Source organism: Stigmatopora nigra, chromosome 8 (genome assembly GCF_051989575.1).
Source record: "Stigmatopora nigra isolate UIUO_SnigA chromosome 8, RoL_Snig_1.1, whole genome shotgun sequence".
Lineage (NCBI taxonomy): Eukaryota > Metazoa > Chordata > Actinopteri > Syngnathiformes > Syngnathidae > Stigmatopora > Stigmatopora nigra.
Window position 1 is genome coordinate 4276949 of NC_135515.1, and position 14612 is coordinate 4291560.

The 14612-nt window shown below is 39.7% G+C and overlaps 2 protein-coding genes across 4 annotated transcripts; both read right to left on the reverse strand.

The window, feature by feature from the left end:
- Positions 1–51: 51 nt before the first annotated feature.
- rhoub (ras homolog family member Ub) lies at positions 52–6193 on the reverse strand. The gene is made up of 3 exons (XM_077722693.1): positions 5819–6193; positions 3343–3401; positions 52–1751 (listed from the first exon to the last, which is right to left on the reverse strand). Exons 1-3 carry the CDS (start codon positions 6036–6038, stop codon positions 1296–1298), a joined length of 735 nt encoding a protein of 244 aa, XP_077578819.1. The 5' UTR covers positions 6039–6193; the 3' UTR covers positions 52–1295.
- A 582-nt stretch (positions 6194–6775) lies between these two features.
- Positions 6776–13819, reverse strand: rtn2a (reticulon 2a). 3 transcript variants are annotated; one of them, XM_077722597.1, is made up of 10 exons: positions 13448–13819; positions 12642–12695; positions 11730–12227; positions 11413–11571; positions 9184–9391; positions 8915–9053; positions 7925–7994; positions 7798–7844; positions 7653–7711; positions 6776–7531 (listed from the first exon to the last, which is right to left on the reverse strand). In XM_077722597.1, the coding sequence occupies exons 1-10, from the start codon at positions 13476–13478 to the stop codon at positions 7456–7458; spliced, it is 1341 nt and encodes a 446-aa protein (XP_077578723.1). In that variant the 5' UTR covers positions 13479–13819; the 3' UTR covers positions 6776–7455. The 3 variants fall into 3 exon arrangements, with proteins under 3 accessions (XP_077578723.1, XP_077578724.1, XP_077578725.1); XM_077722598.1 differs by having other exon boundaries at positions 11413–11568; positions 13448–13818; XM_077722599.1 differs by lacking the exons at positions 11413–11571; positions 11730–12227; positions 12642–12695; positions 13448–13819 and adding an exon at positions 10841–10912.
- Between the last annotated feature and the right edge of the window lie 793 nt (positions 13820–14612).

Genomic DNA, 14612 nt, shown 5'->3' on the forward strand with positions numbered 1-14612 from the left:
AATATAAAAATCTGAATAAACTCATAAAACTACAAATGAAACATGCAATGGTGCCATTTTAAATGTTTTCATTTTATTTTGCTGTTAATTACCTCTTACAGTAAGTATGGTGACATTACAAACATCATTTTATAGGAAGTATATATACTATGTAACATACATAAGTGAACATGGCACATTCAGGCATCCGCTTTGTTCATGATCAGATATGAAGAAACAATGAATGAATGAATACAGGCTTCTGAAAAATAAGAAGCAAAATGTACAGTAGAATTGGAGTCTCTTTGGTGGTCAACAGAAGAGCGTAAAAAATGGACCATCGTGGACCACCATCACCACACGTCTATGCTTTGGCACGCTCTTTAGTTGAGGGGAGTACGCGTTTGTTTTTTGCGGACTTTGGTGTCGGACCACCACGTGGACCAAAGGTCATCCGCGTGGCAACATCCGACTTTAGTTAGTCATTAAATGAAATTCACCAACAGTATATGATGACATGGATTAAAAAAACATCACTAGTGGGAGGTATGACATGTTTTTTTGGGATTAACAAAAATTCAATCATGAAAAGTGGAAGGGCAGAATTTAGCACATTTAAAAATGTTAGAATCCATGTTGAGAAACAACCAATACTTAAAAAATTCACCTATTTGATCATTTGTTTTAACAAATAAATGAAAGTAGACAACTTGATGTGATGTTTTGGCCATTTTTTGGAGGAAAACAAATGTACAAGGAGATGAAACCATAAATGTGCAATGTTTTTATATTTTGGAAATGCCTTGCATAATGTGATCCCATTTTACCAAAATAGTAAGAAAATATTTGGAATACCTTTTGATTATTGTTTTTTTGTTGTTTTTTAAAACTAAAAAAAATAATTATATTGATTTATGTTTCATTTTATAGAACTATATGTGTTACCATTCCAAGTGAAATATTCTGTTCATGTCACCCTAAAAAAAAAATCCAGTTTCAATACATTGATTCGAAAATCACTCAAAAACAGATTTAAAAAGGTGCCTTAAGTCCTGGCGTCCATTCACATACGGTACACTCCAAAACAGTTTGATTTGGTATTCATCAGGGAAAAAAATGTCAATCAAATAAAGCTTTAAATGTGTAGTAAAAAAAAAGTTATCTTCATCTTGTGAAGGCAAGATTTGGCTGAATTTGGCTGAAGTGGAATTACAGTGTACCGCATGACAAGTTAAAAAAAAGATGAAACCCAGTATATTTTCCTCAGTTCATATGCACGTGTTGGTCCTTTCCAAGTCCCGGTTTCGATTCCGCTTCTACTGGACGCACACATACTTTTTCCACCACGACTTGGACAGCATCTTCATCTTATCGGCCGTGCTGCGCACCTTCCTCTCACGCCGCAGCCTGCGCTCGCAGTTGCGCAAACCCACGGCGATGGCGGCGTCAAAGACCTCCTTCAGGTTCTTTTGGGTGAGCGCCGAGCACTCCACATAAGCCACGGCGCCGACCTTGTCGGCAAGTGCGCGGGCGTCCTCTTCGGCCACGGGGCCCTCCTTTCGCCGGGCCAACTCGATCAGCACCTTGACGTCTTGCCGCAGGTCGCACTGGGTGCCCACCAGGAGGACTGGCGTGAGCGGGCAGCGCCGGCGGATCTCCGGTACCCATTTTTCCCACACGTTCTGGAAGGATGCCGGGCTGACTACGCTGAAGCACAGCAGGAGGGCGTCCGTGCGGTTGTAGCAAAAGTGGCGGAGTTTGTCGAACTCGTCCTGGGGGAGAGAGAAAAAATGGCATGGTATTATAATTTGTTTGCGTAAGTTTGAGTTATGCATCATCATCTGAAAACTAGTGGGTAAAAAAAACGTGCAAATAACAAAATGTTATTTGAGAACTGAGAAATAGACTAAGAAAGAGCTCATTGAAAAATAGGTGAAGAGAATGGATGGGGGAAGTACCCAAAAATGATCAGAAATGGACCCAAAATTAACAGAAATTGACCCAAACTAATCAGAAAGTGACTACGAATTGCCCAAAATAAAAGATATGACTCAACATGAACAGATATGACTCAAAAGTAGCTCAAAATGCCATCAGAAATGCCATCTATGAACAAAAATATAATGCAAAAACAAGAATTGATCTCTAAATGTCCCAAAAAATTGTCTCCTTCAAATTTAAACATAATTTAATCCAATGTTTCCGTTAAATTACATGCGTTCGCATTCACTTATATATTTTTTAAATATCACAAGTGTGCAACATGATGAAAAAGTTACAAAAAAACAAAAACAAACACCAAATCAAATCTCTTCTTCCCCTTCCACTAATCTCCCTTCATCCCCCCCAAAACACCCCCACCCACGTGCCCACCGCTTCTTAACGTGTCACTCGCCCCATGTCAGTCAGTCAGTCGCTTGGCAGACACGACCACCATTTCTGGCACGTGGAATTACATAAACACGAACGCTAATCTGCTCATATTTGCCTTTACACGCCAACGTGCCGGCTTGCAGCTCATGACACGTTGCGTGCGGCTCAATATGGACGCTTATCAAACAGGGTCTTCGTCAAAGCGTGTTTATCAAACTAGATTTTTTTTGTCGTCGCTTCCACTTGAAATTGTGACGCTTTAATTTCACAACTGCAGGCGATTTCTGTGGTTTTTGGAATTCATTCATGACATTTGACAATTGACACGTAAAAATAAGGCTTTTAACTTCGAAATTTTACATTTCTTTCCTCCTATGACTACAATCTCCTGATATTGTGCTAAAAAATCATGTTTATCACTGAAAATGAAAAAAACTAAAACAAAAATGAGCCGCAAGATGACTTTTAATCTTGTAAAATGGCAATTTTTGTCCTGTTTATATTACAATATATCATTGTTGGCGTAAACGCAGCATTAATAGGTTGTCACTAGTCCGATATTTTGGCTTGACCACTAATACGCTAATCTTATTGCCAAAACAGAGAATCAAACGGCATCCCTGGCATATGACTCATACAATGAACTGATGATGCACCAAAGAATTATGCACCCACAATCATCTAATAACATAACTGGACCAGTCCAGGCAAATGGCTGCCATACCTATGCTTTTAGTCATAAAAATTGAAGCTTGAATTGAAAAGGGCTACGGTAATAGGGCAAAATTATTTTATCATGTGCACTTGAGGAAAACGTCTATTTTTTTTCAAATATATTTTCATTTATAGCATTGAAACATCATTTTCTCTCATGGGACGGCTAAAAAAAAATCCCTCTTTGCCTAAGGAAAACTCTCAAGAACCATCTTTTGCACAAATATAATTCATACAGTCTTTCATTGGACATTTTTGTGTGTATACTGAACCCACCTGGCCCGCAGTGTCGCATAACTGTAGTCGAACCGGGTTTCCGTCCACCTGAACCACAGCTGCGGGTAAAAAGAGAGAGAAAAAAATATGTCAATTGGATTCAGACACGCGTACACGGCCCACCGGGACGGTTTGTACTGATCAGTGGTGTTTTTGACAAGAGCGGGAAGCCGATTTGTTTGTTTAACGCGACTCTTCCCCTGGGCCTCATTTATGAAAAGCGAGTGAGTCATCCCGAGTTTAGACGCCGGCCGGGGTCATTGGTTCTTGCGATACAAAGCAACGGGCACATGGAAACGTTTACAATAGGCCCGTAGGGTGTGTGTGGTCGCATATATCCACCTGATCAAAGCCCCGGCTGGAAACCGCCGGCCTCATCACAGTACCAACACAAAAAAAAAAGTGAAGTCAACACCAGAAACCAGATGAATCCTTGTACATTCAGATTGGAGGCCAGAAAAACATCTCAAACATAAAGTGCCTTTAAATGTGTCACTTGTTAAAGGTTGGTGTTTATAGAGAGACTATTTATTGATACATTTATAGTGAGTGGTATGTTAAATGGCTTTTCCGTAAATAAATGAATAAAGTAACTCAAGGGAAAGCCACAATAATGTTATTCTTTCTTGGCAGAGGATAAAGAATGTACATCTATAATGTCTGGCTATAGTTTATGTTCACATATTCCTGTGGGTTAGCGTGTCTATAATATTTTACATTCATTTTAGCTAAGCCAAACTGAATGGGTTGTTTTCAATTAGTTTAAGAAACAAACCACAGATGGAAGGATGAGCTCTAGCACCCCCACAAACCCTGTACTAATGACTTTTTTGGGGGTACGACCAGTTTGATTTCAATTGCGATGAAATGTTATGCCTCAAATTCCATTTTTTTCTATCTTTGTTAGCTAACATGGATCATGTGATACTTGTTAGCACCTGCCGCGTTGCATAACGCCTCTCAAGTCGACAGCAAGAAAACTGGGTTGCCTTAATTCTTTGGTGGGGCCTGAAATGACATCATCATCCAGCGATGAACCCCCCCCCCCCCTCCACTTCTGCAACCCCCTTCCCCGGCCCCTCCACCCCACCAAGTGCACAATCAGTCTCTGTCAAGACAATCTGTGCCTCTGAGCCCCTGTGACAGATGTGGAGGAGAGCGCCCACGGGTCAAGGCTGCCTACGACCACCGCAACAACGAGCCCACTTGTGCGCACCAAAAGCTGACAGTGAGCCGCCAAGTGGGTCTTTGTGGTTTCTCTTCCCACAGTTGAGTTTTTTTTTAATGTAGATTCGAGGCAGTACAGTTGGCTTTAAAATCTAATTAATGCAGAACTCTGTTTAATTGCAGTTTAACAGTTCTTAACACCCATATTAAACCTAATGTATCATGTCTTATTTTGTATTAAAATTGACTGTGCATAACTTTAAAAAAACGGTCAAAAAATTAAACAAAATGAAATTAAGGGTGATTTTTCTTGGCTTATGAATCATTATGTTATATACCATTAAATATATTTTTGAATTCAACACTGTCATTTTTTGTTATGCAATAAATCAAGCTGTACCAAGATTTTTTGCAGGCCCAATTTTCTACTCCAAAACATATTTAAACAAAAATGACATTTATGGTAAACTTTCCTACAACGTGCATAAGAGCAGTTAAAGGTTCTATGACAAAAACAGTTTGTCTGGGTTTGTCAAACTTGGGCACAAAAAGAAGTACATTAAAAAGGCAACAATGTTCCTATGGAAATAACGATTAGCAAAAAAAGGGCAGACTAATGACTGGGTGTGATTATGACATAACAATATGCAGACTTACTGAAAATGACTTTCATGCATGGGTCAGTGCATTGGTTTGCTACCCAAAACCTTGCAGAGACATGTTTGGAAAAGTGGGAACAACAACAGGGAGGAGTCATACAGATGCAGAAAAACCCACATGCATTAACAGCAAACACACCTTATTATTATTACCATGGGAGATGGAACAAATTCGGTTGGATGCCGCCTTTTTTTTTTTTTTACAGACAGGTAGAAACATATTTACTTCACCTCTGCCAAGAATATGTTTTAATAGTCTAGCAATTTCATAATAAGTATGAACAATACTTCAAGGGTACACTATATTATCAATGGTGTGAAATATATGGGTTGTGGGCCATATCTGTGGCTGTTTGCTTGCAGTAAGTGTTTGATAATAGATGGTATTGATTGATTTCATAATTTATGGATAGTCAGGGACAATACGATGTATTTGCAGACAATCCAAAGTCCACTCGGTTGTCCATTTTTGACAATGCTTATCCAGTTCAAGGTACAAGACAAATAGGAAAAAATAGAAAAGTATTTAACATAAATACAGTGGAAGAATATTGGTTGAAATACAAATTATTATTATTATTTTTAAATCGGCAATAAAAGAGCTTGTAAGAGTTATGATCAATCAATATAAAGTTATTCATTGAACTCACCAGAGAAGTCATCAAATGCTGTGGGCACATATTTAGTGGGATATCCATTGGTAGTGTAGCTGACCACCAGGCTGGTCTTTCCCACCGCTCCGTCACCGAGCAGGACGCACTTCAGCAGCCGCTCGTGGGGTTGCCCCGGTCGGCCACTTTGGGCTTTGTGAGGCGGCACCGGAGGCGCCTTGGTTGGATGGTATTCCATGCAAGCTGAATGGGGGGACATTCAAATAAGTCGCTGGTCGGGCTCTAACATGAGATCCCAGTCGTCCGATGTTTAAAAGAACAACAAAATAACGCCTCGAAAACTTTAGTGAGTCCGGTCATTATCACCAAAAAAGGGTTTTCGGGACGACAATGACCTGACGCGTGTGAAGCTGTTTTATATATGCTCGGTTCATTGACTTAACTACGCCCACTTCGCGTAGTAGACCGCACGGAGTTTGTGGATTTGTGACATCACAACACAAGCAATAGCAGATCATGTAAAAGAGTACTACTAGATCAAGAAAAAACTTTTAGGGCTGAGCTTTAGTCACAATATAATTAAAAATGGACGTCCCAAGTTGTATATAAACATTTTTTGAGTTGGTGTCTGAGTCCTCCGGAAAAGGAAACTCCTATAATAAACTATACTACATCCCTATACTACCTTCGTCACTTAAACATTATGTAAGTTGAAGAATAAAATTCAAATATAGGAATCTGTAATGTAAATCTTACTGTTAGTCGAAAACAAAACGTTAATTTAATGTATGGTGTCATTAGGCTTAAGGAAATTGAAGGCTAGACTTTGTCGCCGTCCTGTGGCAAAATATGGTAACACACCAAGTGCTATGTTAAGAAAAATACAATGACTATATATGTAAGTATATTTTGCATACTATATTATTCCATTTGGTTGTAGTGCAAGTTACTAAGCAAAAAAAGAATGCCTTTTAAAAATGTAGAAAGAGACTACAATTCTTAGGCTAACCTGTACAGTTTAATTATTTCTAAAAGGGATTTTACTTACAAGATAGTCATGTCATCACAAAGGCATCTCACAGGTACAAAAGTCTATTCTTTCAAGGGCAAGGTGCATGTGAAAAAAAGGATGAGTATTTTGCAAAATAAAAGTCATTCATGATTATACTTAAACCTCCACCAAAAGACACCTTCTATTTTTTTAAATACAGAATCTTACCCCACAAGCTTTCCAGCATTAAAGCAACTTTGCCCAAAATCGATGGTGGAACTGCAAAAACACACAATGTGATGAGCTGATGTGAGAAAACAAAGAAAAAGGACAAAATGTGACTTTAATGGCTTGACATACTCGCATCCGCTCATTAAGGACAGTCATGAAAATGAATAACACTTCACCATGCACTCCATCTGAAAATAAGTGAAAAATGATGTCAAGTCAATATGAAGTTTCCAAACGGGGGTCTCGGGGACCACATTTGGACGACAGCTTTCAACAGCCTCTTTTGGATATTTAAAAAAAAGAAGCTAGATTTAGAATGAAGCCTTTTAAAACCTAATAATTTAGATAATTCTAATAGTAAACGTCCCATCCTCCTCTGCAGCTGCACACATAGCTGTATAGGTAAGACATTGGAGTGACGCTTCGTCATCTTCGTCGTCATCATCGTCAGTGTTTATTGAATTTTTGGTTTGGCATCAGCTGGGCTCAGGTCGGGCGGGGGGTTGCCGCCATGGGCCAATCGTAGGAAGCTGCCGGGTAAAAATAAGAATGTGGGAATTAGATAAAATAAAATGATCATAAGCTAAATTATGTGATACATTTTTGTTTTCCCATATTCATTTAATCCTCAATAGATGGCGCTGTACTCACAAGTCCTTGACGTTGTCAATGACTGCCTGGATCTTCGCAAAGAAACTATCTACTTGCTCCTAAAAACATTTGATAACAATTGCATTGTGATTAAATCTAAAAGAAAAACAGTGGGGCGATGGGAAGAATTTTAAAAGCTTTTTACCTGACGCCTTTGGTAGAAAAGCGGCACAGAAAAGAGAGCAATCACACCTGGGGACAAAAAACAAGTATACATTAAAAAGGTATGAATGCAGTTGGTTTTTGACCATTTCCAGATGTGATTGTGGTACCGATGATGAGGAGTGTGAGGCCATTGCACAGATCACCGAGGTACGTCACCAGATAGGTCAGGAACAGCAACTACAATGCAAGATTAAAACCATTATGTCTTCCACATTACATGTTTTTGAGCACCCATATAGAGTAGCACAATACTTATCACATTTAACAACAATTTTGACATTCATCCAGTTTTTTTTTTTTTAAATAAAGCCCTAACACTCCCTAACTGTTGGTCTTTTCTTATCAGTCTGAACTCTGTCAGCCTGATTTTTTCAATTCAAATCAATTGGACGTTTTGTCTCATGTCTATTTGGCTCCTCGTCCAAAATATAAAAAGTTAGTACCAAGCATTCGCTTTGTAACGTGTCCTATAAAAATCTAAAAGAGGTGTCAGTGGGATCATCAATGGTGTCAGTGTCCCTTTTTATACTCCACTGTAACTTTATCCCAATACGGGAAAGAACAGTCTCTGCCAGGGAGGGGCTCCATCGACATACCCCCCCACCCGATCCTACCCTTTCCTCATCCTGCTACTGCATGTCATGCCACATTCCAGCCAAGTCAGGGTTGACTTTGGAAGGTCCTCAGGTGAAAGATCCCTTAGCTCACACTCACGAGTAAACATTTACTGCTAATGTACTGGAACCTTCTCGAAGCATAACCTGATGCTGTTAACAGTCAAGTAGTCAAGATGAAGACAAATACATAAAGTTATGGATAGTTTTTTTCTCCTAAAGTTTTAAATAGTAAAATGATGATGCAATTTCTTTCACTGCCAAAACTAAAAAATTCATGATAGTTTGTCCTTGGAAGTTTTTATGAATTTTGAAATCTTTTTGCTACCGATGTCACACAATCATGAGAGTTGCCAAAAAGATACAGTTTGATGGATGGAATTAAAGAGACACATAAAAAAAAATTAATGAGAAAGACTGGAGGTCCAAAAAGGTCCAGCACAAACGCACAGATTGGTCATTAGCGAGAACGCCCTGTCTCACCTTGAGGGATTCAAAAAGGTTGCTGACGAAGACGAGTTTTTTCAGGCTGTCCAGGGCACATAATGTCATGACAATCATTTTCTGCATTTGCTGCTCTGCCTGCTCTCCACTAAAACTGATGTCCATGTCCAAGTAGGACCTGCCACAAACATTAAAAAAGAAATTATTTTCCCACATAAAGTATTCCTTCAATTTTTGCAGTTAACCACCCAAACCACCAAATGGCGAGTGAGCAGGAGACTGGTGTTTCCTGTAAGAAAAAGGCTCACCGGAAGGGGTGCACTCCATCGCCCCACTTGAGGCTATGAATGATGTTGTAGTAGATGCGCACAGAGATGGTGATGCAGACGATGGCGAGAGACACCGTGGACACCACAGTGATGATGCTGAGCTGGAAGAGGCACAGAAGGCCCACCACCAGGCCAGTCAGCACCATTCCTGTTCGTTCCGTGTCCTTCCAATAGATCAGGTCCATGACTGGAAAATAGGATAAAGATGTATGAATTAATAAAGAGATATAAAAATATTGGGGTAGGTTGTTCATATTACAGCAGAAATAAGTCAGACAGGATGGTAATTCCAATTTTCACATTCATACATATAGAACCTTGTTAGCTATATTATACCGATACTGTATTGTATCACTGAATGCCAATACCACTTTTATTTTTAAACTTTTTAACTCATTGTTTGCAAGTTACAGATTTATAATAATATAAATGGACACCATAATAAAAAAAAGTCCCTACATTGTAGTTATTGACCAATTAAAGCAGGTCTGGGATTCCCATAACCGCGATAAACAAGGTACTACTGGAGTTTAAAATGTTAAGCATGGGGAAAGATCAATGAGTTCCAAGGTGCAAAAGGTTCAAGTAACATTTGAGGTGTGACATAAGGAAGAAGTGGGTGCTTATCATCCTCCAACATGAGAAGCCAGAGCGGCAAAGAGGACACATAAGGAATCCTAAATTTAGCCTTGGATGACAGAGCAGAGCAAGCGGTCAATGGGAATTTAAATGGAGCCTCGAACGGCACCTGCTACCAGGCGTCAGCACCATTTTCTACACCCCGCTTGGTTTCCTGTCTTTTCCGTCACCCAGCAACAGCTGCTGTGGAGACTGAAGGTGGCGTGTATGAGTTAGTAATTGATTTATTATTGTTGGTGAACAAAGATGATTTTGACTTTTTAAAAGTGCCACTGTGTATATGTCTGTCTTGTGTGTATACAGCATACTATGATTTCTGTTGGTGGAAAGTGCAATTCAGCAGGTGACAACTGACTTTGGACAAAAGAAATAACTTTGTGTCCCTGGCGCCATCTCAGAATTTTACAATGTGGTGAAAAGAGTCCAAGTAGAGCTATAGGTATACTTCAATGAATATCTATAACAAGTCTATGCTTTACAAGCTTTCAAATATGATTTAACAATCCATTTCAATCCTGATCACCCAAACATCAAGCCAAATATTTCTATACTAATCAGAATGCTGCAGCAAAGCAAATGGAATTGTAATAATGCAGTTTTCTAACATGTAGTATTATGCTCTCTCTCACGGGTCGGACTTAGTACTACACCAGTCTCCCCATCAGGTCTCCTTGCAGACCTCTTCATTCAATATTCACCACAGTACAGATCAAGAACCCATTTAAAATGGCATTAGGAATGAAAAGGGTAAAAAATGATCCACAAACTTGACTGCACTCACACCAGTGAAACCATACAAGTACTACAAAGTAAATGTCAAATACTGCATATATATTTCCCCCGCCAGATATTCAGTCGGACAAACCGCAGTCCCAAAAAAAAGTTCAGACAGCAAAACATTTGGAACAAATCCTACTTTTTCACAACAACACTACACAAGATAGGGCAGGTGACCATTGCATTAATTTCTCCAACATTTTCAACAGAATTCTCTCACCTTTGCTCGCCATTTTGGCCACCGTTTCGCCTGGCTACCCCCGCTGTCCCGCCGTGCTCCCCTTCGAACCCCTCAGCTGTTTTTGGCCTGGCCCCGCTTGCTCAGACAGCCCAAAATAATCTTTGCTGAAGCACCGCCTACTCCCACGTTTGCAACCAAGGGCTTTTTTTTAACGCTGAAAGAGCTCTATAGCTATTATAGTCTTGGGCAAAATGAAATAATAATAATAAATAAATAAAAACCCATGATATAGCATACCCTGATACCTAGTGTTGGGCTGATGGCATTTTTTGGCTTTCATTTAATATTGACTTTTTATACATTCACTAACACTAATACTCTTTATTTTTAATTGAAATATATTACTAATTTATTTTTTTAGACATAATCCCTTATCTGTTTGCTGCAGGGATGCAATAGAGAAGACTTTTCAAGGGTTTGCAGTTCTTATTTTACTCTGAATGGATCAATATGATATCCGATCTCTTTACATTGAAGCGATCAGTGCAGGCATTTCGCAATGAGAACGACTGAAACATTTAGAAGGTGGAAGCTAAAACTGTAACATGTACCTTGTAGTGGTGGGCACACTGTGGCGCTGTCTGAGTGCAAACACTGGCTCAGCAGCTTTTCCTGAGTATCTTTGGTGACTGCATCCGGGGACACAAACTCGGGCTCCTCTAAAACAATGGGTGACTCAGGCTCGGGGGTCGGTAAGGATGCCGCCACTGCTGGGAAAACAATTACTACATCACATTACTACATCACCAGAGGCTTTGGTAGATGAATCAGTTAATGAAAATTGCCGTTATTCCATTGTTGGCGGGGAGATTTAAATTTTTTTTTTAAAAAGTCAGTTGAACAAAAGTGAGCGTCAAACTGGTTTTACCTTGAAGTATCTGTGGTTGAGATGTATCTTGGACCAATCTACTCTCCAGGTTTGTGACCTCTACATTAACCCCTTGAGTCTCAGCCTCCATAGTTTGGGATGTTGGCTGCATTATAACATTCTCATTTTGCCTCCTTCTCCTCGGGCTTGTAGACCTTGCATCCACCCGCTCTTCTTCGCCGTCTACCCGACTCAGGGAGTCCCAGTCGACGTCTGGTGACTCAACCGGAGTCTCCGGGGTGTCGGTGCGCGCCAGGGACGTGCGACTCCCTCCCGAGCCGCCCCTGCGCCTAACCCTATGGCCGCGTGAGGCCCCCACGGCCTCGGGCTCGGCGATGGCGATGTAGGAGAACGTCAACTCCAAGGAGCTTTGACGTGGAGTTCCCCAGATGGAGGGGGAGGAGGCCAATGTGTCGTCATCGTCGAATCCTGTCGTTTCATCCTCGGACCAGTCCCTTGCCGTTTGTAGCTCATATAGCTCAGACTCTTCGTTACCACCTGGAGAATATAGGGGGGGTTCAATTATTGAGCAGAGGTTTATCACTTGGCAGATATGATTTTCTGGAAACATTTGTTTAGTAGCCATGCGTTATCATTAGATTTGATCAAACTCAAATAGGTTTAAAAGCATATTCTGATCCTGTTTACTAACTAACTGTATTTGCTTCTTTCACTATGTATATCTTTCGTTTGATCACATCAAATTTCCTCAGGAGTCTCAATGTTTGATGTTTAAAGAACATACTGAAAGCTTCTGTGAGTATTAGAATCAGAAAGAAAGCAAGTGTACACTTGTGGCTCTTCAATTCAGATATTTTCTAAGAGAGAGACATGTCAGACTTGCACTTTTACAATTCTAAAAGCAGAAACTACAGTGAGTCATGTTAGATTGTTAGCGCACAGCTTTCATACCATCGGTGCATGGGGGCGTTGAATCTGGAGTGGAGGCCACTGAGCCATATTCCTCTGTAAAGAGAAAAAAGAGGTAAAAGTTGTTGCTAAATGGTTCATATAGAAAACAAGCAAAACATTAGCAATCAATACCAAGTAAATGCTCAATGTTGATATATTTTGTCATGGAGCATAACCTTATAAATGTTAGCTATACTTTAGTAGGCTATCTCCATCTACAATGTAACATTTCTTTGAGTATCCTGAAAAAATGGGCTATAAAAATCCAATGCATTATTTATTTGAATGGATCAACTACCATGTTTGGCTATACAACATCATTTCTTTTTTTTAAACACATTCCTAATATATTGTTTACCAAATTTAAGACAATTCTGATTCACTGAAACAAAACACTGTGATGGTTTTGCTCAATTTAATCAACATTTAAACTGTGACAACATTTACATCCACAGGTTATTTTGTTTATATCAAAAGTTGACAACATTAAATGCACCTCCACCCAGGGCATCTTTTTTAACAAATTAAAAAAAAACTCTTACCCGTTTCACTGCATTTGCAGATAAGACTTTACCAGTGTTTAGCTTTTAAAGGTTATGTCAAAGCTATTGCTACAACAGTTAGCCCTCCATAATAAATAATGAATCAGGTATCTCTTTTCCCAATGGTGTGCACAAATATAACTCTGCAATGCCGCAACATCAAATAATAAAAACGCATCAAGACGAAAGCGACGATACGAGAGCTTAGACGATGACAAACGTCAGCAAGTCAGCCGGAAAGAGAGGAAAGACGAGAAGACTCACGGCAGTGGGAGAATCCTAAGATCTGGCCCATACTCCATCAAGACATGGCTGAGCCCTCCCAGTCCGGAAGACACCCCCACCAGTCCCTTTCCGCCCCCTTTTTCTCATGTATCGCCAGGGAACCGAGAGGAAAAACCCTCTGGTCCTTCGCTCCCTTTTGCCTGTGTGATGCTCTGCTACGTGGGTGAGCGGCTTGCTTCCTGCCTCCGGCTCCGACACACAACCGAGCGCCCCACCCTGCCTCGCACCAGCATCCTCCTCGCCACCTCCCCCTCCTCCTACTCTCTCCACTTGCTCTCACATCAGCGCTACTGGTGAAGCTAGCGAGGCACGCTACATTAAACGAAGAGACGCATGAGCGAATGGCTCTGGTCTGGATGAAGGGTCGTGATGGAGTAGCCATGGGAGCATCTGATGGGAGGAGCCATCAATAATGAATTAGAAGCCAGCGCATGGGACTTGCTGCATTATGCTATGGTTCATCCACTAAATTTTGTTCTTATAAATGAAGATATGGTGACCATGGTTAAAGTGCTCCTGGCATCTGACAGTTTTTGTCAAGGCAACGTTCCAAAAAATGTTTGAGAGACACCACAGGGGGGAGATGTTCAGTTGCAGGCATTAAATGCAATGAAGGATAAAGACAAGTTTTGAGCTTTGTTGTTATTAGGAATCTATTATAAATGATTTATATATACATATATACAAAAAATGGAAGTATAATTCTACATATTTGGATTAATTTTAGAGGGTGGAGCCTGTCTCAACCGAATTGTGAAAGTGTTATAGCTATAAATTTATCTAAAATTCAAAGTAGAGATCTCAAAGATGTAGTCTATGAAGAAATATTTTGCTGCACCTTATGCAATAGAATGTTTTTGTATTAGTGTTGCTTGTGCTTATTTTGCCATGGGAAATAAAAAAAATGATATAATTTTAAATACAATGTTATCATTTAAAAAAATAACTAAAAAAAATCAATAAAATAAAAACATTAAAAAAATGTACAAACTCTGAATAGTATAAGAATGATAGTAATAACTTTTTGTTGATTTCATATAATATAGCTGAAGCTAATACAAATATTTGTTGTGTTTTTACCTTCGTTTACTAGTTAGCCAAATTGTATTTGCTATACTAGTCGCATTTCAGTGAAATCCTTGAT